The 23,818-nt window shown below is 46.8% G+C and overlaps 3 protein-coding genes across 4 annotated transcripts; 1 reads left to right on the top strand and 2 right to left on the bottom strand.

Annotated features, from left to right (window-relative positions):
• Positions 1-338: 338 nt before the first annotated feature.
• Positions 339-7,702, top strand: CFAP119 (cilia and flagella associated protein 119). Of its 2 annotated transcripts, none has more exons than XM_054993226.1 (9): positions 339-421; positions 2,197-2,228; positions 2,436-2,501; positions 4,902-5,071; positions 5,497-5,567; positions 5,699-5,815; positions 6,138-6,192; positions 6,954-7,034; positions 7,147-7,702. In XM_054993226.1, the coding sequence occupies exons 1-9, from the start codon at positions 398-400 to the stop codon at positions 7,320-7,322; spliced, it is 792 nt and encodes a 263-aa protein (XP_054849201.1). In that variant the 5' UTR covers positions 339-397; the 3' UTR covers positions 7,323-7,702. The 2 variants fall into 2 exon arrangements, with proteins under 2 accessions (XP_054849201.1, XP_054849200.1); XM_054993225.1 differs by having other exon boundaries at positions 6,951-7,034.
• A 235-nt stretch (positions 7,703-7,937) lies between these two features.
• Positions 7,938-15,491, bottom strand: PHKG2 (phosphorylase kinase catalytic subunit gamma 2). Its single transcript, XM_054993220.1, has 10 exons — positions 15,428-15,491; positions 12,965-13,092; positions 12,623-12,798; positions 11,988-12,042; positions 11,308-11,373; positions 11,014-11,177; positions 10,720-10,810; positions 9,789-9,942; positions 9,402-9,527; positions 7,938-8,830 (listed from the first exon to the last, which is right to left on the bottom strand). Exons 2-10 carry the CDS (start codon positions 13,057-13,059, stop codon positions 8,546-8,548), a joined length of 1,212 nt encoding a protein of 403 aa, XP_054849195.1. The 5' UTR covers positions 13,060-13,092; positions 15,428-15,491; the 3' UTR covers positions 7,938-8,545.
• Positions 15,492-18,418: 2,927 nt separating this feature from the next.
• On the bottom strand, positions 18,419-22,424 carry TMEM265 (transmembrane protein 265). Its single transcript, XM_054993227.1, has 2 exons — positions 21,733-22,424; positions 18,419-19,782 (listed from the first exon to the last, which is right to left on the bottom strand). The coding sequence occupies exons 1-2, from the start codon at positions 21,937-21,939 to the stop codon at positions 19,621-19,623; spliced, it is 369 nt and encodes a 122-aa protein (XP_054849202.1). The 5' UTR covers positions 21,940-22,424; the 3' UTR covers positions 18,419-19,620.
• Between the last annotated feature and the right edge of the window lie 1,394 nt (positions 22,425-23,818).

The raw sequence follows: 23,818 nt of genomic DNA, 5'->3' as shown, positions 1-23,818 counted from the left end.
CTGTATCAGGCATCTGACGAAGAGAACTTGATTCTCGAAAGCTTATGCTACAATAAAATTGGTTAGTCTTAAAGGTGCTACTGGACTCTTTTTGATATTTATGTATGTATCCTATGGAGTCTTTCAGGTTTTTTTCCTGGAAATTTCGCCTGCAATTCGCTTTAGTCTTTTTTTCGGTCCCTCTGGAAATTCCCATAGAGCCCCATCAACAATTAACGAGAAGCTTCACGAATCGGTCACGCACGCGCATAGATTATTTCCAGGGCATCTTCCCCGCCCTCGTTTTGCGTTGTCCATCCTGATTGGGCGAACCTAAACTGAATTTCGATTGGCTGAAGTCGTGGTTGCCAATGGCAACGCGTGCCAGTGTCTACCTTGCCCACCCCAGCGTGCAGCGATGGGCCCGGAATCCCTACCAAAGGTGAAAGGGGCGGGGCCTTAAGTTGCTAACCTTCGGAGAGGCCGAAATTCAACTGGTTTAGCTGTGAGCGATGAATCCTCACCTGTTGAATGCCGCGGCTGAAAAAGTCTGAGAGGGAAAGCGGGGGGGGGGGGGGAGAGTCCGAGAAAGTCCCACATTGGAGGCTAAGCGCAGTTTGGGTTCGGCAACTACATGGATTTAGGGTTGCCAACTACAGACTGGGCAGATCCTAGAGATTGGGGGCGGGGGAGGCTATGGAGGGCGGTTTGGGGAAGGGAGCGACCTCAACAGGGAATAATGCCCTCCAAAATAGCCACTTTCTCCAGGGGAATAAATCTCTGACCCCTGGAGATCAATCATAATTCCGGGAGATCTTCTGGCCACACCTGGAGGTTGGCAACCCTACCAGGAGTTAATACCTTTCATAATGAATAACAAAGTCCAAAAACAAAACTGGCAGGATTTCTTTCATTAGAACCAATAACGTGTGGTGTTAAGTTTAGTTGGACTTAGTAGGAGGTATTATGTGGATTTTTTTTTATTTTGCTGTGATCCAACAGGCCACTTGATTGATTGTTTTATCTTATTTTGTAATCTGCCTTGAGTCTCAGTGAGAAAGGTGAGTTCCAAATTAAGTTATTAATAAAGCCAACTCTCCTTTTTTTGGTTATTTTGGGTATACCCAGAACAAAGAACAGTGGACATGGGTTCGGGCCAGAAACATTCTGTACATAAGCCACATTCTCACTTTTACTGTGATGCTTTTTCATTGCCTTGGAATTAATGTAGACTTTTTCCTGCTCTGTTTTCATGACAGGAGACTGAGAGCGGCTGTTGTTCCTAATTGCCGTCTTCTGTTGCTTAACTGGTTTTATCTTTTGGTGCTTTTGATTGCATTTTTCATTAATAAGCAATTTGTTGCTTTTGTCATCAGCTATCCCTAGTGTTTTAACAGATATGCATCTTTTAATTAAATGGAATTTGTTAAAAGAATGAAGGTTGTGTCGTGGGTGCCTTGAAACTAGCATTCTTTTGGAGTGGCATGATACCTTTTCTTTCTTCTTTTTTTTGCTTTAGCATTCTAGCACAGTTATCCCCTGGAAATGTAATTTCTGTAGTTAGAATTATAAGTATACAATTCATGCAGTAGATCTGAGAAGCTGGTTTTGAATCTGGGAGAGCTGGGTTCAGATTCTCATCCAACCCTGAACAAGACTGGCATGGGCAATCACAGCCAATAAATCTTTCTCACTCCATCCTACCTCACAGGATTATTATGGGATTAAAATGGATAACCTCCATGTTAGCATAATGGGCATCTTGGAAAATACACAAGGGATAAGGAACAAATAACAGGCACATGGCTGCCTAGACTGCATTTACGAGAAGGAGCTCTGTCAATTAAAACATCACACTTAGAGAATCTTGAAAAAATACTTGCAACCGTTTGGTCCCATTGGGTGGCCTTCCTCACATTGATGGATATCAATGATGAATGGATATAAATGAATATCAGTAAATGAGTATCAATGGAATTTTTAAAAATAGTTAAGATCAGAAATGTATTATTTCATTTGAAAATGCACCAATGTGGCCTTTAGATGACACTCTTTTTTATTTAACACACACAAATTAGTCCACACAAATGGTCAATTTATTTAACAATTGGCTCCCAGTCTGACAAGAACACCCACAGCTGAAGCTGTAACTAAGTGAAATATCCCTGAAGTTTTCCATACTGAGGAAAGTTTCTTCTCTCTCTCTCTTTGTTTCAGCCCCAGCAGCACAAAGCAAAGATATGTATGTGGTGAGTGACATCCCATTGTCTTCAAGTAGAAATACCAATCCCACCCCAGAGCCAGATGCATTTCTGTGTGAGGCAAACGAAGCACCTGCCTTTGGGTGGTGTTGGGTGACTGGTATAGGCAGGACTGTTTGTGTATGTTAATAATATATAGGTGGGGGTGTAGACCTGTCCATATTTGCTTGTTTTCCTTTCTTCTCCCTTTTGCAGGAAATACCTAGATGTTCATTCCATGGATCTCATTGAGAAGGCCCAAACCACCGACGAACTGAAGAGGTGATGGAGTTACAGCTAGCTTTTCTGACAGCTTTCTCACAGCTAGCTTTCTGAAGTCTTTGACCAAAACAAAAAAGCAGGCACATATACACGAGAATATAAAAAAATCAGAACATGTATGTGTGGAATATACATATTGTACATGCTAATGCAAAATCTGGATTATGTTCCTATACAACTAAGTTTGTAACACTGAAACATAATGGGCAGAAAAATCCATGCTTGCCTGCTAGTGCTATACAAAATGCAGGTTTGTGCAATAATTTTTCACACTCACAGCAGTTGCACCTTCAGTCATATGTAGAGTCCTATTCAGGACCGAATTCCTATTCAATTGTCTTAAGCAGCAACAGCCACTTTTATTACTGGAGTCAGACACAAGAACCATGCCTTTTTCAGGGTAGGTGGTCATGCTAAGCACGGAGCAAGGATGCAGTGTTTGAGAGATCTTTATGGTACATCTCACAATCCTAGAGCATGAGATCCAATTTTCTACGAACTTGTATTGCCAATGGAAGGCCAGGCAAATTCCCCATTTTGCTAATCCTTATACATTACAATAACACAATATACAGCCAGCATATTTATTTATTTATTTCATTTATAGCCTGCCTTTCTCACTGAGACTCAGGGCAGATTACACAGTGTGAGATACATTACCTACAGTGTGATAAACATTCATTTTTAAAGACGCGTCTCTCCACTACAGCCTCAACCATACACAAAAATCAACATTACTAACAACATGGGAATAGAACATCACATCACTTCTTTTGGAATAAAACTTTTCATCACCCAGCAGAGGAAAAATAAAGTGAAAGGGCTGGATGTATGTCCTGGAGAAGGGCCACCCAAAGTATAGGCACTGCAGTTGAGAAAGCCCTGTCCTGTGTGCTACAGGATCTCACTTCCGCTAAACTGGCCATCAGAAGCCCTCAAGGCGCACACAGGCTCAAGTGGGTGGAGGTGGTTTTTCAAGTATCACAAGCGCTGCTGGGTAGCGCTGAGTTCTTGACAATCTGTTTAATCTTGGACCTACATCAGGTGTGGCACCAACAGTTCTGTGAATGGAATTCCCAGCCATTTTTCCCCCTTCAGTAGCAGGCATGCAGGGGTTCAATATGGAGTGGAGCATTGCACAATGAGAGGGAGTTAAGCCTCCCCAGCCTTTCCCTAACGTTATACAACATCGCTCACTTAGCTGCTGTTTGCCTGTGAGATAAATATTGTTACCACCATTACAGGGGCTTCATTTAACTAGTGTTTGGTCTCTGCTTTTCATAATTAGATTTGAACTTTTTACTCTGCTTCCTGCATTTCATTACTCCTTGACCCTGCAGGGGGTTTTCTCCCATCCAAACCTCCAGCATAGAAATGAATGCAAAGTGAAGATCCACTCACAGCATCTGAAGAAGTGGGCTCTAGTCTTCAAAAGCTTATGCTGGAATAAAAAGCAGGTAGCCTTTAAGATGCTACAAGATTCCTGTTTATTTTTACCGCAGCAGATGAACACGGGGACCCTTCTAGATAGGTATCCCTCTCGGTACCTGTGTGTTTCCCTAGCAGCTCCATGGAGTGATTCTCGTTTTCTAAAAAGGCATAGTGGAAAGGCAGACCGCCATTATCACATAGGCCACAGTCCTGATCCCAACTGGGCTCCAACTTGCCTGCTGTTAAAAGAAAAATGACAGGGGATTCCACTCATGGGACTCCCAACATCACATCTAGTGATGTTGGGACTAGGTGAACATCTTCACCCAAAGGGACTGAATAGGGTAGACTGCAATGGCTACAAACCTTCCAGACACAGATCTGCATTCAGTAACCGTCCTTTCCACATAAAATGTTCACCTGCAATGTCTGCTTCAAGTTTGCCAGTTGCATTGAAAGCAATGCCTTCATTTGTCATAGCCCACACTTCCATCAAATGCACAGTGCTAGTGTTGAGGTATATCCCCTGCTGGGCCCAGGGAGAGGGTGGGCGACTCTGTTTTACCAGGTGAATCTGCAGGCCCACGGGGATTTACTTGGGAGGTATGGGATCAGCCACTACACAACAAGGAAAACATCCTGAGTGGGGAGAGAGAGGGTCTCACGAACTATGTTTACCAACATAACTCTCGTAATTGTGTGGATCACTAGGTACTGTGAATGAGGCTGCCAACCGGATTCTGTATACATGGGGTGTAGTGAGACTTTAAGCATTGAATCAGCAGTAAAATCAGTAGTCAGTAATCCCTGCTCTTTTCAGCTACATAAAATTATTCTCATTGCAGTAATTTGCGCAAAAATATGGTGGACTCATCAGGTAGAAGACAAGGAAAGGGGAGACAGGAAGACATCTGCAAATAATAGCTCTGTGCCTGTAATCATTCCTCCCTGCTCCTTTCTTTTGTCCAGGCTCCTTGCTGAGCTGTTCAACCTGCAGGATTTCGAATTAAACCCACGCTCTGCTATCTTGTTGGATCTGTACTTCTACTCCATCCAGTTCAGCCGGGAGCAAGGCTTCAACCAGGAACAGACCTCCGCCTTCTTCTCCATCGTGAAGGACACACATGAGGCCTGCGTGGGTAAGGTGACTCCACTGGAGGGGAGGGAGAGCCACAAGAACATGTACTGAGAGCTTATTTGGGATGTTGGGGAAGGTTCCATCGCTGAGCATAGGAGATTCTTCAGGACAGTGGGAAATGGTGGGAGGCTGGACCACCCTCCCCCAGATCTCCCCCATCCCACCATCTAGCCCCTGTACTTGTTGCCCAGGAGCACAGCTGGCTTCCCAGTCTCAGCCATGCATGCAGAATCGTAAAGAAAAAACAGTGCCAGCAGTCATAAGGGATATGGGATCGTAGGGAGAGAAAGAATTTGTGGACCTTGTGGTCACCAGCGAAGCACTGGTCTCTAGGGAAAGGACCAGAGTTGAACACGAGAGATCAGGGAAGGGACAACTCAAACCGGGATCCTTCGCTGGCCTCAAATGCATCCCTCATCCTTGCAGAAACACCGCTACCAAACGTGGAGGAATGCTACAGCTACTTCACAGAACTGGTTTTCTGCCACTCCATCCGGGTGAGTACGCTTGCGCCAGAAAGGAAGAGTACCACCGCTGAGATCCTTCACAGCAGTGCCTATGGGGGGGTGGGGGTTGGCATCCTTCTTGCCCACCTCCCTACTTGGCTCCTTTTCTGTTCTCTCTGTAGAGACCCCCCTTCAGCATTGACCTCTTCAGTCAGGATCAGCTGGTGCTCATAACAGACTACGTGATCAACACCTACTTCCGGCACTTCAAACTTTACAAATATGCTTTCACTCCACAGGTAAAGGAATCTCTCCACTCGTCCCAGGGGCTTTGAGAGGGAAGGACAAGAGGTTGCCCGTCTTCCTGCTTCTGTATGGGAAACAAACGGCATTGGATTCTAGATGTGCAGTGCCACAAATTACATAATATCACCTCCAACACCATTTGGCTACTAATGCCAATTTGATGGTTAAGAGCAATTTTCCAGCCCTTGTGCCTAGAACAAAAAAAATCTTCGTAACACATGACTTGAAAGTAATGAACCAAGGAAATCTTTATATTAAATTAGCCCTCCTGTCACACAAATGAGTCCTGAATCCACTATCTCCCTCTTCTTCTAGGTGCGGCTGGATATATCCTTTTCCTATATTGGGATGCCAGAGCCCAGAGAAGAAGGTAAAATACGGGGGGGGGGGGGGTGTTTGTTCCAACCCCTTTTGAGCCCTCCACACTTACATACCCTTCTTAGCAGATTAAGAGGCTGAAGATATCATGAGGACCCTGATGGTCCACAACCCCCAGGACCCTTCATACGACGACAGGACAAGTCTCATAGAGCCGCTTTATGCAAAGCCAGGCGATCAAGTCCTTCTAGCTCAGAATGATCTTTAGTCTGAGTGGCATCGGCTCCCCTGGGTTCTGAGCACAGAAAAGTCCTGCCTGGCACCCCTTGAGATCTCTTGGACTGGAGACGCCAGGACTGACCCTGGTACTTTCCACGGGCTGCACTTGTGCCCTCCCTGTTTTATGATGGGGCTGCTCTTGCTTTGAATTTGGACTTGCAGGACCACGAGTTCCATGGGGGCAACGTGCTGTCAAGTCACAGCCAACTTATGGTGAACCCTGATGGGGTTTTCAAGGCAAGAGCAGTAGTTTGCCATTGCCTGCCTTTGCATAGTGACCCTGGATTTCCTTGGCGGTCTCCCATCTTAGTACTAACCAGGGTTGCTCTTGCTTAGCTTCCAAGATCAAGCTAGCCTGGACCATTCAGGTCAAGGCAGAGTTAGTTACAAGGGGTAAATTCGTTCAGGCTTAGATGAATGACCAGTTACACCATTTCCATATCTGCACATCAGACAACGCCATTCCATTATTCCTCCTGCATTCCCCCCGCCCCCCATCTTCAAAGCCTGCAACCTCCCCCTTTCCTTCAGCAGCAGAGCCAGCTGAGAGTTTGGAGCCACCCCTGTCACCTTTGCAGGAAGACAGCAAGGAAGCCGCTGCTGCAGCTGAGGAAGGTAAGACGGGGCAGCCCAGAGCCCTGACTAAGTGACTTCCTAGGGGCTTGGCTTTGCCTTCTTGGGCAGTGACAGAGTGCCCCTTCCCCCTGCTCGCCCTCTCTCTCTCTAGACCCCACCGCTGCGCTGCGGGAGTACATTTCAGCCCAGCTCAACCAGGAGCTGGCCCAGCTGCGCCTTTCGGTGGAGCAGCGCCTACGGGCCACAGAGGAGCAGTTCAACAGCAAGCTGGTACAGCTGGAGAAAGGTCCCAGTGGCAAGGGGAGTGGCAAGGGCAAGAAGAAGTGAGCAAGGAGCCCAGAAAGGGGTGGAAATGAAGGAATAATACGTATTTTAAGAGCCATCCGGTGCCTTTTTTGGGGTGTGGGGGCTGCCACTGTAGAGGTTGCCAAAGGTTATCCCTAACTCTTTGGCGGTGCATCCAAAGGGGAGACGGTTTGCAGGGTGTGACCCAACAAGTGAAGTGTTTGTGTTTCTCAGTATCAATGAATACAAGTATTTCTCCTTATTCTCTCCCCCACCCTGCCTTGTCTCCACTGTCTTAATTTCTCTTTCCCCACTCCTTTCGACTCCTCTTTGAGGTCATCTTCTTTATTCTATTGTTTTATTGCTTCCTCTGGAAAATGCACTTTTAAATTGATTGAATAAAGAGCAAAGTGATAGATGGATTTTAGAAGTGTGATGTACTTGATGGGTGATCCCCTAAGGAATTAAGGAGGAAATGCAAGGTTCCCTGGCAATGTCTGGACTTTTCCAGACTATCGGTCTAGTTGCTGTACTGGGATTGCTCTGTGGTACTGGAAGTTCATCACTCCATTCTCTGCCCCTTCTTCTCAACATCCACCCCCCCCCACAAAGAGAGGAAGTTCTTGGGAATGACCAGAGACTTGTTTTGATCACATTTCCATTTTTATTGTAATTATGACATGAGTAGAGGTGGGGCACAACCAAAGAGAGACACAGAAAGGCCTAGCCCAATTCCCTTTAATAGAGAATAGGGGGCAGCATCTGGTTCCAATCCATTCTCCCACCCCTCTTGGCCCCCAGCCAACCAATACTGACCATACATGATGTTGATTCAGACAGCAGTAGGGAAATCTGGCAGCTGGAATGGGTGAGAAGCTGGGCCCCTCCTTATTATGTAATAGATGTAGAAAAGCCCCAGGTTTCTGCAGCACAGAGATATACCCCCCGCGCCCTAATTCTCTGTAATAATCCATACATCTCAAACAATATTGACACTCTGTGTTCTTGCTCCAGACAGATCTAGAGGCCCTGGCTCCAGGCACTCGGGATCCCATTATCCTGGAGGCAAGGGCCCTGTTCCCCACACATTTGGACCCCTTTGCATGCAAGGGCAAATGTTCCTCTTACAAGCGGTCTCCACAACTTGCCACTCTGCCAGGAGAGGGGGAAAACGGTTCTCCAAGTGGCTCCTTCCTCCCTCCTTTACGATGACAATGTTAGAGACCCACTGATACCCAGTTGTGCAGGGAGCAGCAATAAGGTCTCTAGTTGGGAAGGTCATCCACAGCAGTTGAGGGGGTCTCCTCTCCCTCTGCCCCGAGAAGGACGAGCTGGATGGCCTTTGGGACATTTTCAAAAAGAGCAGCCCGGTTCTGTTGCTCGCCCTTTTTGACCCAGTGTCCATAGATGCGAAAGGCACAGGCGTCGATCAGTTTACGCACCCCCTTGAACCCATATGGGTCACACAGCAGCAGCTCCTTGGTGACTGGCCGCACCTGGCGGTAGTTGCAGAAGATTCGGATGGAGGCCCGTACGGTCCAGGCGATCACCTGGCACAGGAAGAGGTGGGGATAAACTCAGGCAACAAATGGCACGTGGGGCTTCCTAATTGGGAAGCTAAGCAATGCATGAAAACCAGACAAGGGAAAAGATCCTCTCTTCCATCTCTGTACCCTTCCAACATATGGATATACCCCCATCATGAGAACTTTTAAGTGGCCAGACCAGACACTAGTGTTGGTCAATTATGAGAGCATGGAACAAAAAAAAGGGGGAAGGAATGAAGATCTCTACAGCGTTTGGAAAACTAGTAAGAATTTCTTAACTGTTACTCTTCTCTTAACCTAGCAAGGGGGATGAGAGCAAAGCTACCAAGACAGGAATGATTTACGTTTTTAGAAAAGAGGAAAGATCCAGTCAACAATAGCTAGGAGAGACAAAAGATAGCGTTGGAGCCGATAAATACGGGGATGTTGTGCAGTAGAAGAAAACAAGGACCCTACAAGAGAGACCTTAAAAAGGATCCTTTCCAGCAGGGCTGAATCAGAACACAGATAGGCAAAGTCCAATATATTATTGGATTTGGGGGGGGGGCAAAATAAATAAAACGGAGAGACTTACTCTGAATTTGTGGTAGGGACTGAAGTGCCGGAGCTCGCGGGTGCCACAGCGCTGGAAGAAAGAGTGCTGGAGGGCCTGCTCAGCCGTCAGACGTTCTGCTGGGTCCACCAGCAGCAACCGGGAGATCTGCAAGAGACCAGGTGGTGTCAGGAGGTATGGGTGGGGGGGGAGTGTAGGCCATGGGCTAGGTGCACATCATGATGGGGAAGTGGCTTGGTCTAAGAGGTGGGCAGTTATTTTATGAGCCTCCCTATGGAACTGCTGGTGCAAACTGCAGAACCTAGCTCTTCTGGATGGGGGAGGGGGGCAGGTGGACATAACAATGTACCCCCAGTTCCAGCTACCACAGCATGTTACAAGCAGCAGGATTCATGTTCCGCATCTTACCAAATCCTTGACTGTGTCGGACCGGTCATCCCATTCGGGAGACCCATACTGGTATCGCCCCTCCATGATCATCCGAAGCATCAGCATTTGCTTGCGGTGCCAGAAAGGGGGAGAGCCAGCCAGGAGGGTAAAGAAGATGACTCCGCAGGCCCAGCTACAGGGGGGGAAAGAGAGAGGATTTAAGAAATGGTGTTTCTTACACAGACTGTCCTACAATCAAAGAACAATCAAGCGAGAGCAGCATCAACCTTACCAGCACTACACACAACCAACGCCGCCTCTGGGCATCTCAAATATTTCAGAATTTGTTTTTAAAAACAGCACTGCAGCCAGCCGTCATGATAATTACGAACACAAAACAAACAGGCAGCATCCGATGAACTAAGCCTTGCTGGTGCTGACCACAGTCAAGGACTAGGCACAGGGAAGAAAGAAAGATGGGCTTTGACACACAGGATAGCCTCACGTCTCCACTATGTACATTCCATACCCAAGAACCTCTCCCCCTGGCTTGTCAAGGGTGCCATGAAACCCCAATTTGCTTTTTGAAGCCTCATCAGAAGGGGGAGAAAACTATCAGAAGGGTCCCTTTAAAATCTATTACAGAGTTTGCTGCTTTCAAAATAACCCCTGCCCAAATTCTGTACAGTCAACAGTGGTGTTCGTACCGCCACACTGTTTTAGAATTAGGATGCTCTTCCAATCACAAGACTGTGCGCAGAACATAGAAAATGGTTAATTAGAAGGGACAGGCAGAGACAAACTGGCCCACACGCATTCCACAAGCATAGCACATCTCTCCCGACCCTTCCCCAAATCAGGTTTAAGACGCTGGCATACACTCCAGGTTCCCACCACGGCAGACAGGCATCCCTCACCTCCTGCCTCTCAGTAAGCCACCCCTCCGAAGATAGGCATTAATGCCACTTACAGGTCCACCTCCTTCCCGTAGCCAGGATGAGTCTCATCCATGGAGCATTTCAGGATCTCTGGGGCCAAGTAGCCAGGAGTTCCACAGAGCTCTGTCAGGGAATTTGGGGACATTCAGAAAACCCAGCGGTCCAATGCCCCTCCTCTCCAAATCTCAGAGACTCTGTTAGCAGAAGGTTCCTTGGCCATGACAGACATGCCCCCCTTCCCCAAGGCCTGCCGTGTGGCAGAATAGGCCTCAACACCCCCCCTCCACTCCACAGAAGCGTGCTCCATGCTTGGCCCTGTTCTCCACCTCGCAGTTTCTCTCCTGGCTCCAAATGGCAGGAGAAGCCGAAATCGGAGAGCTTGATATTCAGCTGGTCATCCATGAGGATATTTTCTGGCTTGAGATCCCGATGGATGATGTTGTTGGCATGAAGGTAGCTCACCGCCTCCAAAAGGGCTCGCATGATAGACCTGGAAGGAGGGCAAGAGAGTCCTGTCTACTGGGAGTGGGGAGCCCCCTCTCCTCCCAGCACTGGAGGCCCACAGTAGGAAGTGGGGGGCGGAGCAGGAGGGCGTGGATCCCAGTGGAACGGCACCATACCTGGTCTCCTTCTCGCTCAGAGTTACTTTCTCTGTAAGGTAGTCAAAAAGCTCTCCACGTTTCATCCTGCAGAAGGGACAGGGGGCCGGAGGTAAATCCACTTGCAATGGAGATAGCATGGAGGAGAGGAGCAGACTATACGCCCCCCCTCGACTTAAAGGGGCAAGACCCAGAGGTTTAGTAGCAGACGTTCAGGAGGGTTCAAGCCCCACTTCAGAGTCAGACTTACTAAGTGGCATTTTGTGGAGTTACTTTTCCTTTAGAGGAGATTGCTGGAGGCACATGGAGTAAAAATTGTGATTTCCCTACAGCTGTGTTGATGGAAAATACAGTAAAGCACAGAAGTAGCAAGCATGCAAGCGTGTGTGTGTCTGTGTGTGGTTTCCAAAGAAACATTGTTCAGCTGCAGAGTATGGAAAGCCCAGCAGAAGCCAGCCACCTCTCTTCCCAACAACTACTGAATCCGACAAACATGGTTTATCCAGCCTTGCGTCCGGCTCCCTTTCTGCAGACTGCTTTATATGCAATTTTGGTAAATCAGAAGAAGCAAGTGCCCAATACCATGCAAAGGGAAGCAGTAAGAGTTGCTGCTTTTTGCACCCTTGGCAAAGCCAATACTTGCAACAAACTAAAAAGGTCTTTCCCATATCAGCTCCTGCTTTCAGTGGATTGTTACTTACAAGTCAAATACCAGGAACATGAAGGTGGATGATTCATAGGAATCTATAAGAGTAACTGGAGGAAAAGAAAAAGAAAGAAAGAGAGGGACTAAGCAACTGCAGTATTGATTCCTTCAGCGCACACAAGAAACAAAATAGCACTGGTGTACCACCTAGTAACAGAACACAAGCATTACAAATCACTGTGAGCCTACAAACAATGAAGAAATGTCCAGTAAGGAAAAAGCAGCATGCCAACAAGTCACTTTTCAGCCATTATCTATAACAGGAGAAGAGGAATATCTTCTCTTTGGTCGAACTACCATAATTAAGCTGGATTCAGGGCAACTCACTGGTAAAGAGGTAAATTACAGACCTCAGTACTGATCAGGGAGTTTGAGACCACACAAGAGTATTATGGAAGTACGAAAGATATCAGCAAGAGGGTACTGAGATGAATCCTGAGATCATCGGCACTGGAATGAAATGGCTAAATGTTGAGGGTCAGGATTAATTTAAAGGTGCCACTTTAGCACTACATTAGGGAAAATATTGAGGATTTGTGTGTGTGGCGGGGGGGAGAGCCAGAGACGGAATAGAATACATGTTTGGGTCCCAGAGAAGGGGAGCTTTGGCCACAAGGAGTTATCACTCACTGATGTAGGGGTGACCAGAGACCTGCCGCAGGATCTCAATCTCTTTGCTGGTGGACACGCGCACCTCCTCCAGCTGCTGGGGGGTCATGCGCTCTGGGGTTACTTCGATTATCTTGACAGCATACTCCTGGCCTGTTTGTTTATGTATGCAGCGCCGCACCACACTGCTCACACCCCTGCAGGGAAGCACAAGCAAACAACCAAGAGAGAGATGAAAGTACTGGAAATATCAAGGTAACGTCCTTCTGGATGATCAAAAGGGAAGAAAATAGAGAACTCCCCTCCTACCATGCCCCTCCTGACATGATCCTACCCCCCCCCCCATCCACACCTAGACTTTACCTGCCAATAACATCCTTGGGGTCGTATTTCTGGTAAAACTCCTTTGCTCCAGCCCAGTCTGGAAGCTCATCGTCGAGACCCACGTCGCGGGTCATCCTGCCACAGGAGTGGAGACGTGTAGAGAAGTTCTGAAAAGCCAGGGAAGGGGAGTGCAGAGGAGAAACTTTCAAACTGCTGGGCGTTTCCAGGGCAACGCACTCAATGGCAAGCATGTGCTGCCTGCTCCCACCTCAGGAGAGTACTAGGAAGAGAAGCTGGGAAGGAGCGCCGTGTGGCTCTTCGGCGGGACAAGTCCGGCAGTAAAGGCAAGAAGCAGAATGGGTCGTTGGGTTAAGCAATGAGAGACATGCCAGTCAGCACGTTGCTTTCCAGGGGAGTGGCAGAAGAGATAAAGGAGAATTATTTCATCGGGCCGAGGAGCCCGATCTGTTGATTGAACAATACCCATCAAATTGACAAGGCATGCCACTGCGAGCCACGTGCTTTGCTGAGGATTCTCACTTCACTTTAGACCTTCAGTCTAAGTTAACATCAACAGATTAGCTTGCTGCAATACAACTTGTGCAGATTCCTGCTAACTGGTTTGAATCAGGGCCCCCAAATCAAGGAGAAATCCTAAAGCGGCACCCTCAAAACAGCTATGCAACACACTGGCTCATAACTCCACTGAGGATCCAAATGCAGCCTCCCCTCCTGGCTGAACAGAAGCAGGGATGAATAGAATCTCCGGCCTCTGTCTGTCTCTTTCCGAGCCAGGCATAAATTGACAGCTGCCATGGGATTTCCATCCCTCTGGCGGGCCCCCGCTCATGCAGCCCCAAGTTCTCACTTTTGAGTGTTTTCTGCTTCCCATCCGGCAAAAATTCTGTATTCCTTCCTACAAGGAACTCTGAGCAGCATTTGAGCCTCACGACAACCTTGCGAGGTAGATTAGGCCAAATGACAAAGACTTGCCCAGTGCCACCCACTTAGTTTCATAGTTCAGCAGGGATTTCAGCCCAGGTCTCACTAGGCCAAACCCCATAAGACACGGAACAACCCAGACTATAAGATTTGACACCAGTGAGCTTGTTGCAGTTCTGTGCTATGGTAATTTGCACCTCTTGGCTATTGTATTAACATCAATTACAATCCCTTCATCAAGCCATAAACATGCATTAAAGGCAAGCTGGTTAGGGAGACAGAAGCAGAATCTCTCCTTTTATGACCCAGGTTAAGCATTAAGGTCTAAAAATCCATGACAGGATATGAAATATCCAGTCTCCCCCACAAGACCTCCAAAGCCCTGAGATCCTCCATTCTTCATACAGACCGTTCTTTAAGGAGTTTTTACAAGCTTTTATCTTGTAAAAAAAAGAATAAAAAGGGGGACTGACACATGGTCCACAGGGCTGGTGGCATTCATTAGCAATGGCAAGGAAGAAAGCTGTTTCTAACCCCCCCCCCTCCAGCTGCTTTGAGGACAGCAACATCTGACAGCACAGCAAAGCTCCTCCCACTGCCCCCCCCCTGCTGTGATTACAAGCATCTCCAAACAGGAAAGATTGGCTTCCTGCCTTCTGAAGTTAGCGCCACTTCCTCTAAAAACAGACTTCTGTTTTTAAAGGTTGCTGCTAGGTTGCCCCCCTGCCCCGTTTTAATTTTATTTTTTAGTTTTTCCACTTTAGACTCCACCTGATGTTTCAGGTCAAAAGTGAGGGTACACACAGTTACAGGAACCTTACCCAGCGCTGTTAAAAATTATGATCATATTTACAATACATCAACAATTATACTGCAGTTTAAAATGCCCCAACTATTAATTTTTGCAGTTGGAAAAAAAATCAAATCAGTTGATGACTTTATCTTTTTTCCACATTTTAAATAAAGATTACACTTTAAAAACGCCTGGCCCTTATTGTACAATATTTGATCCGTACATGGACCACATGCAGTCAAACGGCTCCTCCTTTTTAAAAAAAATCCATAACACGGACCTATCTCGCAAGATCGTTGTAGAAATTTAAGAGCTTGTCTAAGTGACTTCGTACACTTAGGTAAACTGTTACTTCTTTAAAAGATTATAAAACATGCAGGGGCCGAGGCAAGCATCCACGAAAGACTAACGGTGCAATCCTAGGCAGAGTTCCTCCAGTCTAAGCCTTTTGATTTCAGTGGGCTTAGGCTGGAGGAACTCTGCCTAGGATTGCACTGAAATGCTCCCTAGCCTGCAAACTTTCCCACCCCAGATCCGAGGAGATGGTCCATGGCTGGTTAAAGGCAAGGGACCGGCACTCTGTACATGCTCAGAGACGCTCTCTACTTGGATCGCAGGGCCGTGGCCTAGCACTAGCAACAAGTTCTGGGCTCAAAACCCACCCGGCCCTATATGAAGGTCCATTCTCCTCTCCCTCTACCCCCTTCCTGCCTGGGGGTGATTCCACCCCAATATACACATGCGCATTAACTCCCCCAGATTCTCACCAGGCGGCGCCTTTGCTGGGATTTAGTGAATGACCCCGCCGCAACCGGCGACTCTCTAGCTCCGCCTTTTCCCTCTCCGATTGGTCGGCGCCGTTTCGAGGGAAGCAGTGAGTGATGCGCCTCCAGACCAATCGACCAAAGAAAAACAAGGGGTGTGTCGAGACTTGCGAGAGTAGCGTCCTATGAAGAGAGGGCGAAGGGAGGAGGGCGGGCTATTTGGCGGCAGGAGCGAATCAAAACTGAGGTGAAGTAGACGAGAGGCGATAAAAAGAGGAAGCGGCAGTTTCCTATACTCTGCGAGAGCGGTGAGCGGGCTGGGAAGACCATAGAACCAATAGGAAAACCCCGAGGGAAGTGGTGCTTGTGATTGACAGGAAAAAACACCCAATGGTTAAAGGAGGCGGGCAGGAGGCGATGCGCTGAATCTGGAACCAATCAGAAGAGGAAAGGGGCGGATGTTGAACAGAAAGGTTATTCAGGGTTTCACAATCGGTGAAAGGAAAGGTGAGAGGGAGGTCAGGGCTGGTGCCGCTTCCTGGTCACCTGCTCACACAGGGCTCCGCCTCAACGCCGAGAAGGCACGTGACACAAGGGGCCCGGACTGGAGCTGGGCTGAGGCTTTCGAGCCCGGGTCCGCCATCCGTTGACATCCGTCGGGCAAGGCAGGAACGCGCAGCCAGAGCAGCTGCAAATGGGTTCTATTACTAAAGTGCATCTGAAGAAGGGAACGTCGCCTCTCGAAACCCCTTCCCTTGAACAATCTTGCTGCTCTCTTAAGGTGCCCCGGCCTTAAATCCTGTTGTTGTTGCAAGCAAGGGACCCACAAGAGTTTGCGGGGAGGGGGAGGCGTCTCGTTTCTCTCTCCCCCTGGGGGCTTCTCCCATTTACCTGCTATCTTTTCTCCTCACGCACTAGCCTCCATCTTTAGCATCCCCCAATCCCCTTCTCTGGCAGCTTCTACCTGGGGTTGCCAGCTCCAGGTTGTGAAATTCCTGGAGATTTGGGGGGTGAAGCCTGGAGAGGGTGGGGTTTAGGGAGGGGAGGGACCTTAGTAAAGTGTAATTCCATAGAGTCCAAGGCAGCCATTTTTTCCAGGGGGACTGCTCTATCCTCTGGAGATTAGTTGTAATTCTGGGAGCTCTCAAGCCACAACCAGCAGGATGGCAACCTTGTGCCTGGGGAAACTGTGGTTCCAGCTGCTGGGTTGAACAGGAGCCAGTTGAAGAGTGGGGAGCTCACAAGGACTTATGGAGGGCACCTCACTTTCCCCTGTATCCCCTTCCTCTCTTTTCCTCCTCCTGGCAGCCAGGGCCCCTTATCTCCCCCTACTTCCATCTTTCACACATTTTATCTGACCCCCATCTTCAGCTATATTATATATATTCTTCATTTATAGTCAGGCTTTTTCCACCATGGGGACCCAAAGCAGCTTACATCATTCTCCATTTTATCCTCACAACAGCCCTGCAGTTTTTAGTTACTGAGTGGAGAGAGAAGAGTCAGCCTGAGCAAAGCAGGCAAGCGGTGTGGAAGCCTGAACTGTGTGTGTCTGTGAGAGAACTTTCATTTTGTCTGAAGCAGGCAACCTGAGAGAAAGTCTAGGTGTATTTGAGTGAGAGATTAATTTATTTGAAGCAGGCAAACTGTGTGTGCAGCCTGAGAGAGGCAGTTTATATATATTAAAGTTTATGTGACTGAGCCTATGTGAGGAAACTGTAAGAAGTGAGAACTATCTTTGAAACCATCAAGCTCAAGTACTAGAGTGAAACTGATACACTTCTTGAGAAAATAAACGTTTATTTTGGTTTTTTTTTAAATCCCAGGGTAGTTGTCATTACTATATATCCCATTTCTATCACCAGGGCCACATAGTCCCATGAAGGAGCCTGATGCTTGGGCATGTTATTAAAAGGGAAATTTAAATTACTTATTTTGGAATATAATTCCTGGTGGCAGCAATCTACCCAGTGGGTGTAAGAAGAGGGTTAAAGGGGAACTCTGACTGAAAAAAAAGGTGGTCGTAACAATTTGTGTTTATTGTTATCTAAGGGGATACTCAGTAAGTGTTCCTGGGGTTTTTTGCTGCATAGATACGCTTTACCACGATACTCTCTTTTGTCGGGTGGAATAGTATCAAGCAGCTAGGTCTGGGTGGTAGCAAGTCACCTAATGGCTGCTTGAGGGCCTGGCCCTGATGTGTCCTCTCAAAGGACAGAACAGCCCTGGAAACAGGCCCGCCCCACCCATCCCACTGCCGTTTACTAACAGAAACCAAGGCGTAAACACTAACAATACACTGGTGGTTGCCCACCAAAAGCCACTAAGAGAGTAGCTTCCTTTGCATTTGATTAAGTTAGAGTGTTGTTATTTTTTAGCACAGCTGGGCAGCCCCTAAGTATGCAGCTACTACCTTGGCTGCGGGTTTGTTACTTTCATAATTACAACTGACAATAACTACTTTACGTTTAGAAGCCAAGTAGTATTTTATTTTTTGAAAGATGAAGGTATTTGTATCCTTTCCCTTCCTCAGGGAGGAAGTCAGGCCGGATGAGAGACACTGATGAGGGATTATCTCACATTCTCCTCAGATGTCAGGCTGAGAAGGTGTGACTGGCCCAAGTTCATTTCAGGACCACTTTGTGTCTGAAGCGAGCTGTCCTCCAATGTCCTTGGAGTCACTGGCAAGGAGGTAACTTTCCCTTATGACTAGTAGTAGAGAGTGCTGTCAAGTCATAGCTGGTTTACTGCAATCCCTGGTGGAGTTTTTATGGCCAGAGACTAACAGAGGTGGGTTACCATTGCCTGCATCTGCAATCCCAGTCTTTGTTGGAGGTCTCCAATTACTAACCAAGGCAGAGCTTCTGAGATCTGATGTGATCAGGGCTGATTGGATCACTCAAAACGTATAGCTCTTTACAGGGCTTGCCTCTTTGCTCCCTCTTATTATTGCAGGCTGCAGTAGCAAGAACTCTGTTAAACGAGATTTCTCTTTTCTATTTAATCAGCAACATTTCACTTGAATCTGCATTTAGACAACAGTCACCACAGAGAGGACCCATCAGAATATACAAGATAAGTACATTTCAAGTAACATTAACGGCAGCAAAAAGACGGGTCCCTACAAATTGTTACTAGTTATTTTCCTTCTCCGGAGGGCTTAAAGTGGTTTTATTTATTTATGTTATTTATAATCCACCTTTCTCATCGAGACTCAAAGCAGATTACAAAGTATAATTCAAAACATTCAGCACCCGGGACATTCAATAAGCAAGACAATAGGGTATAGATTTCAGAACAATTCAAATACAAGCTGAAATCTGATAGAGCTGACACAACGTTGACACAAAATATAAGCAATTTCACATGACACAATAAACAACAGTAACAGTACATAACAATATAGTCTACCGTCTGCATACCTTTATTTATTGATACATCTCCTTAATCATACCTTACAGCATGGCCTTATTACCTCTGTGTAAGAAAGCCGTTCTGAATAATTTGGTTTTGCATAGTTTTACTTCATTCACTCTTCCATCATCCGCGAAAGGGAGAGACCACAATGTGACCAATTCCAAGCAGGTCTGCTCATAAGTGCCATGTTATTCAATGTGTCCTTAGGACTGTAGAAAAGTATCCTTAGGATTAGAGTTTCTCATTTTTATCAGTGAAGGAATGATGCTCAAAACAACCAAGGGAGTCTTATCACCAACCAGTGATTTGAAATCAGGTTTCTGAGATCCAAGTTGAGTATTCTGTGCATTTGGTCCAAAGGAGCTCGTAGGACGAGTATCCAAAGAAAACAACGCATAAACACAGCAACTTTTGAAAGAAAAATAGCACAGGAGGAGAATGATGTGGCTTCAGTCTCTCTTAACCCGGCTCCTAAGTCATGTTCATGCATCAGCAAAGTCTAAATCAAGGCTTATCCCACATCTGTGCCACAGGCCTAACTCAAGTATGCTACTGAATTAAGTCCTTTGGCTGCAACGGAACAAGATTTATAACATCTTCTCCAGCACTATCTACATCCATAAACATGCAATGGTGCCTTGTCCGTAGCCCCAGGCCCTCAACAATAAACGAACATGTCTTTTTCTGACATCATGTCATTCAGTAAATGGCAGTAGATTAAGTAGCTCCATTTCCAGAGTCAAAAAAAGATGAATCTTGGCACATGTTAATTAGGAACATCATTCAGCTTGAGAGAAGGCGTAGGAAAAGAGGATGATTGACAAGGGGACCAGGAGGAGGAGAGAGACCCAGACACCAATACTTAGGAAAGACAAACGCTGGGACTTCCGAGCCCAGTAGGCGGCTTCTTTGCTGGAATTTGCTTTTTGTTTCTCCCTAGCCTGGAGAAGAGAAGACGGAGAAAGATGGGTTAGAAAACCTAATTACTGAGTACGGTCGCCTGTTGTTTATTTCAGAGAATGGCTGTTGTATTCAAAGGTGTTTCCTGTTGGCCTAACATATATATCCAGAAACTTGTTGCGGTGCTTAGTGTTCTGTAAGTGGCAATGTCCTTTGCTTCCCTTACTGTGCAGTCCTAAGCAGAGTTACACCGTTCTAAATCCAATGGGGTGGCTAGGTTGTGTAGAGAGTGGCTAGGTTGTGTAGAGAGTGTTGTGTATACACTTTACTACTGCATTTCCTTAGCATCAGGGTAAAGACTCTAGTTAAGTATTATCAATTAACAGCCTTCCACTAATAACAAAAATCTGCCAGTATCTTTGCGTGCAACTTGGTAAGAAACATTATGCAAGAACATTTTATGAAGAAAAAAAAAAGTGTCATAAGCGAGCAAGACAAAAGATCCATTTCAGGAAACCATTTTTAAGAGCCTTCAGGTTTATTCTGTTTATGAAATACCCACACTAAGAGAAAAGTGTGTAGAAAGGTCTTGACGGGATTATTCAAGTCAAGCAAGACATTGTCATAGTCCAAGACCAGGTCCCCAAACTTAGTTGAGCTAGTAGGCAGTGCCACAAAATGGCTGTCACGGGAAAGGACCAATCATAACCCAGCTGCAGTGAGGGGACGGGGCCAATCACAAAGTACTGGGAGGTTCCACAAAATGTTAGTAGGTTCCAAGCATAGCATCCTCCTGTGATAGAGCCAGCTGATCCCAAAAAAGTGGCTTCCATTTGCAGCCATAGAAGTGTTGCCATGGATTTCAAAGCTTTCTACTTTCAAGGAATACTTTCCCCATAGATACCTGCCACAAAACCTTTGTGCACTGCAGAGGATTCCAGGCCACATTCTAGAGTAAACTGGTGACTTCTGTGAACGTGGCTCAAAAGACTCCCCGGCAAAATACATGTTAAAAACAGGTACTAGGTGGGTACACTTCAGGAAATCTTTTCTGTGGTAACTCTTCTCCTAGTTTAAAGGTCCTGATAAGTGTTCAAGTAGCCATGGAGTTCCCTTGAAGGACTCAACAGCAGTTGCTCTGAAACCTCATTGCTACGTGGCACTTAATGGATGTCAAAACATTAGCACTCTAGCATATTCACAAGGTGACCGGTACCTATGGCCCCAGCAGCTGTGTGGGTGCTGCTCCCATACTGACGCTGCTAACACTTGAAGTGATCTAGGGTGGTGGGTGGAGATACAGTCACTTGCAGTTGCTTGTCCTCACCAAGTCTGAAATACGTAAATTGGCAAATCCAGGTTCCTTCCTATTCTGCTCAGACCTACAGAAATCCTCTAGCTTGTAATGGGCCCCCGTTTTCTGCTACAGCATGCAGCCTTGTCTTGAGCAATGAGATCCGTCCAAGCGGCAATTAACTGCAACAAGGTGCCCTTGAAGTCTTTTTCTTTTCCACCTCCCCCCCCCCCCACTGGAAGGTGCCCACAACACACCTGGCTGTGCGTAGAATTTCCATGGAAGAAACACCCATCCACTTGTGGGAGGGCAGGGCTGAAAGTATTGGCTTCTTTTCAATTTGGGAAGTGTGGACAGAGATGCTGTTCTGAAGCTGCCTTCTATAGAGTCCAGCCAGGGATCCCTTCAGCTCACTGCCAAATAGTAGTCTTTCCCAACACCCCGCACCTGCCCCAAGATCCTGTTAGCTGGAGACACGAGTGTGAGAACCGGGGACTTTTCCTGTAAAGCATGGGCTCTGTCACTGAGCTAGTTTCTCTGCTGTCTCTGTGGGATGACACACTCTCCTCCCCCGTCCAAGAATACGTTTTTATAAAAACAAATGTTGTGTCTCCTTTGGTGCAAAGGCTGCCCTGAATTTCTCCTCTCATTGGCACAGGAGCAAAGAAAGCACAAACCCTCATCCCATCACTCTCACCTTGACTGCATAGATCAGGGCTAGGACTCCAATGCAGGAACAACCACAGACGATGCTAGCTATAGCCAGGTTGCGCAGTCTGCGCACGCACAAAGGAAAAGCCTTGTCAGAGCAGTGATTCTCCATGGCCCCCGAGTTGATCATCACAGCAGTCTCGGCCCCTTCCCTAGCTGAGGTCCCATTGCTGAGCTCCATCTCTTCAGCCATTACATCTGGGACACGGAAGGAAGGCTGCTGGAGAGTGGTAAAAAAGGACGCCCGTGTCGCTCTACCCTTAATGCGGAGTGGACCTCGGAGTCCACGTTAATGGTTCTCAGTTCAGCACCAGCAGGTTGTGGAAGTCTTTGATGTCAGCGTCCGGAATTCAAATCCTGGAAAAGCCCTTTTCCATGCTTGTTTCCTGCTTGTAATGTGAGCACACTGGTGCCATACTTCACCAATGTTGTGGAAAACATCTAGTTAGAGAACTGAAAGCACTGTATAAATGGTTACAGTATGCTGCCTCTTCATCTGAATTTTGAAGAGGAAGGTCTTCTGTATACCTGGTTAGATCTTCCCAACCCCAAGGACTCTAAAATTCAGCTCTTTTGGATTGAGAAAAAAGGAATCAGGAAAAAAATCCAGACCAGGAGCAGCTTACCTCTCCACTGTTCCCCAAGGCAGCTCTCCGTTTGGTCTTCTCACCTCCCAGACTTGAGAATACTCACATACCTGTCAGCTTCCTAGTGCTTTTGGGCTGGGTCCCAGACTCTCGGTGGATGAGGTCATTACTACCTGGAAGCAACCCAGGTATGTGGGTTGCTCATGTTTGTTAGCTGATACTCTCATCCCACAGCATACGTTCTAGTACTTCTGTATTATAGAGCAAGGAGATTCAAGAGAAGGGACTTCTGAAGGAATAGGAAAGCTGAGAGGTTAAGTCTGGGGGACTTCTGCCCTCAAGAAGGAAGTTTTCCTGGTAAAAGCAAGGTGAACTATTATACAAGGCAAGCCCCTGGATAGTTTTTCCAGCTTTGGGAAATAGTCTCTAGTGGGCAAGGATCAGACCTCTCAGTCCTTTTGCCCTAGCTTTTAGACTTTTGGATTTAGTTGAATATAACAAATGCTGTTCACCATAAAAGGTGAAACATAGGAGGGGAGCAATTGTATTTCCCTATCCTACGCATCCATATTGGAAGCCCCAAGAGGCCCAATGTCCAACTGTGTTCTCTCATGCCAGTGTGCCAGGCCTCGAGGTCCTGAAAGACAGAACTGCTGCTTTGCAGTCTTACTCCTAAAATGCATGCTGGGGCCAGCTACAGTAGCGAGTTCTTTGCACTTGTTCTTACTCTTTGTTTCAGCAAGAGAAACTGAAGCCCTAACTTCTAAGCAAGTATGCTTGGAATCTCAGGTGAAAAACCACAAAGGCTGGGTGGTTATCAGTTAGAAGTTTACATATTACACAGCGCTCCTTTCCAACTTTACCTAGGTTAGAAATTGAGGTCCTGGGCAGGGAGGACTCTGCTGCAATGAATCTAGGCAGAAAAGCTACATGCCGAGATTTTTATCAATTGGGAGAGGCATTTCAGAGCACACTAGAAGAAATGGTTACTTTCTATGGGCTAGGCATTCAGGTTGTTATCCATTGCAAAAAAAAAAGGTTTGGATGGGATTTTCAAATAAGCAACTGATTAACCAGAGCAAACTTAAGTCTGATTAGACAACATGTCTTCCCCCACAGGGAACTGTACCCTTCTACTCCACACCCAACAGCATTTTAGAGTGGGCTGCAAAAATGCAGATTGTCAGAAGGAAATCCAAATAAGGTCACACCTCAGCAGTAACACCAGTGAATTTTTCACACAAGGCTCCCACTGGCAGGCAATACCAAGGGCAGCTGAACTGGTTTGCCTACATTTTACCCAGCCTATAAAACCAAGATTACTTCATCTACTGAATATTCTGCAGCCCTTCCATTAGTCTTTCAAGGCAATTCTGGATGCACTACATGAAAGCTCTCTCCGATCCAGAAACTTTCCATGAAGAGTGCTCGGGTTGATACCATTTCACATACGTCCCTCCTCGAGTGCTTGAGAAGTGGAAAGGC

This window comes from Eublepharis macularius, chromosome 12 (genome assembly GCF_028583425.1).
Source record: "Eublepharis macularius isolate TG4126 chromosome 12, MPM_Emac_v1.0, whole genome shotgun sequence".
Taxonomy (NCBI): domain Eukaryota; kingdom Metazoa; phylum Chordata; class Lepidosauria; order Squamata; family Eublepharidae; genus Eublepharis; species Eublepharis macularius.
The sequence above is the reverse complement of the archived record's forward strand: the minus strand, read 5'-3'. Positions and strand labels throughout refer to the sequence as shown.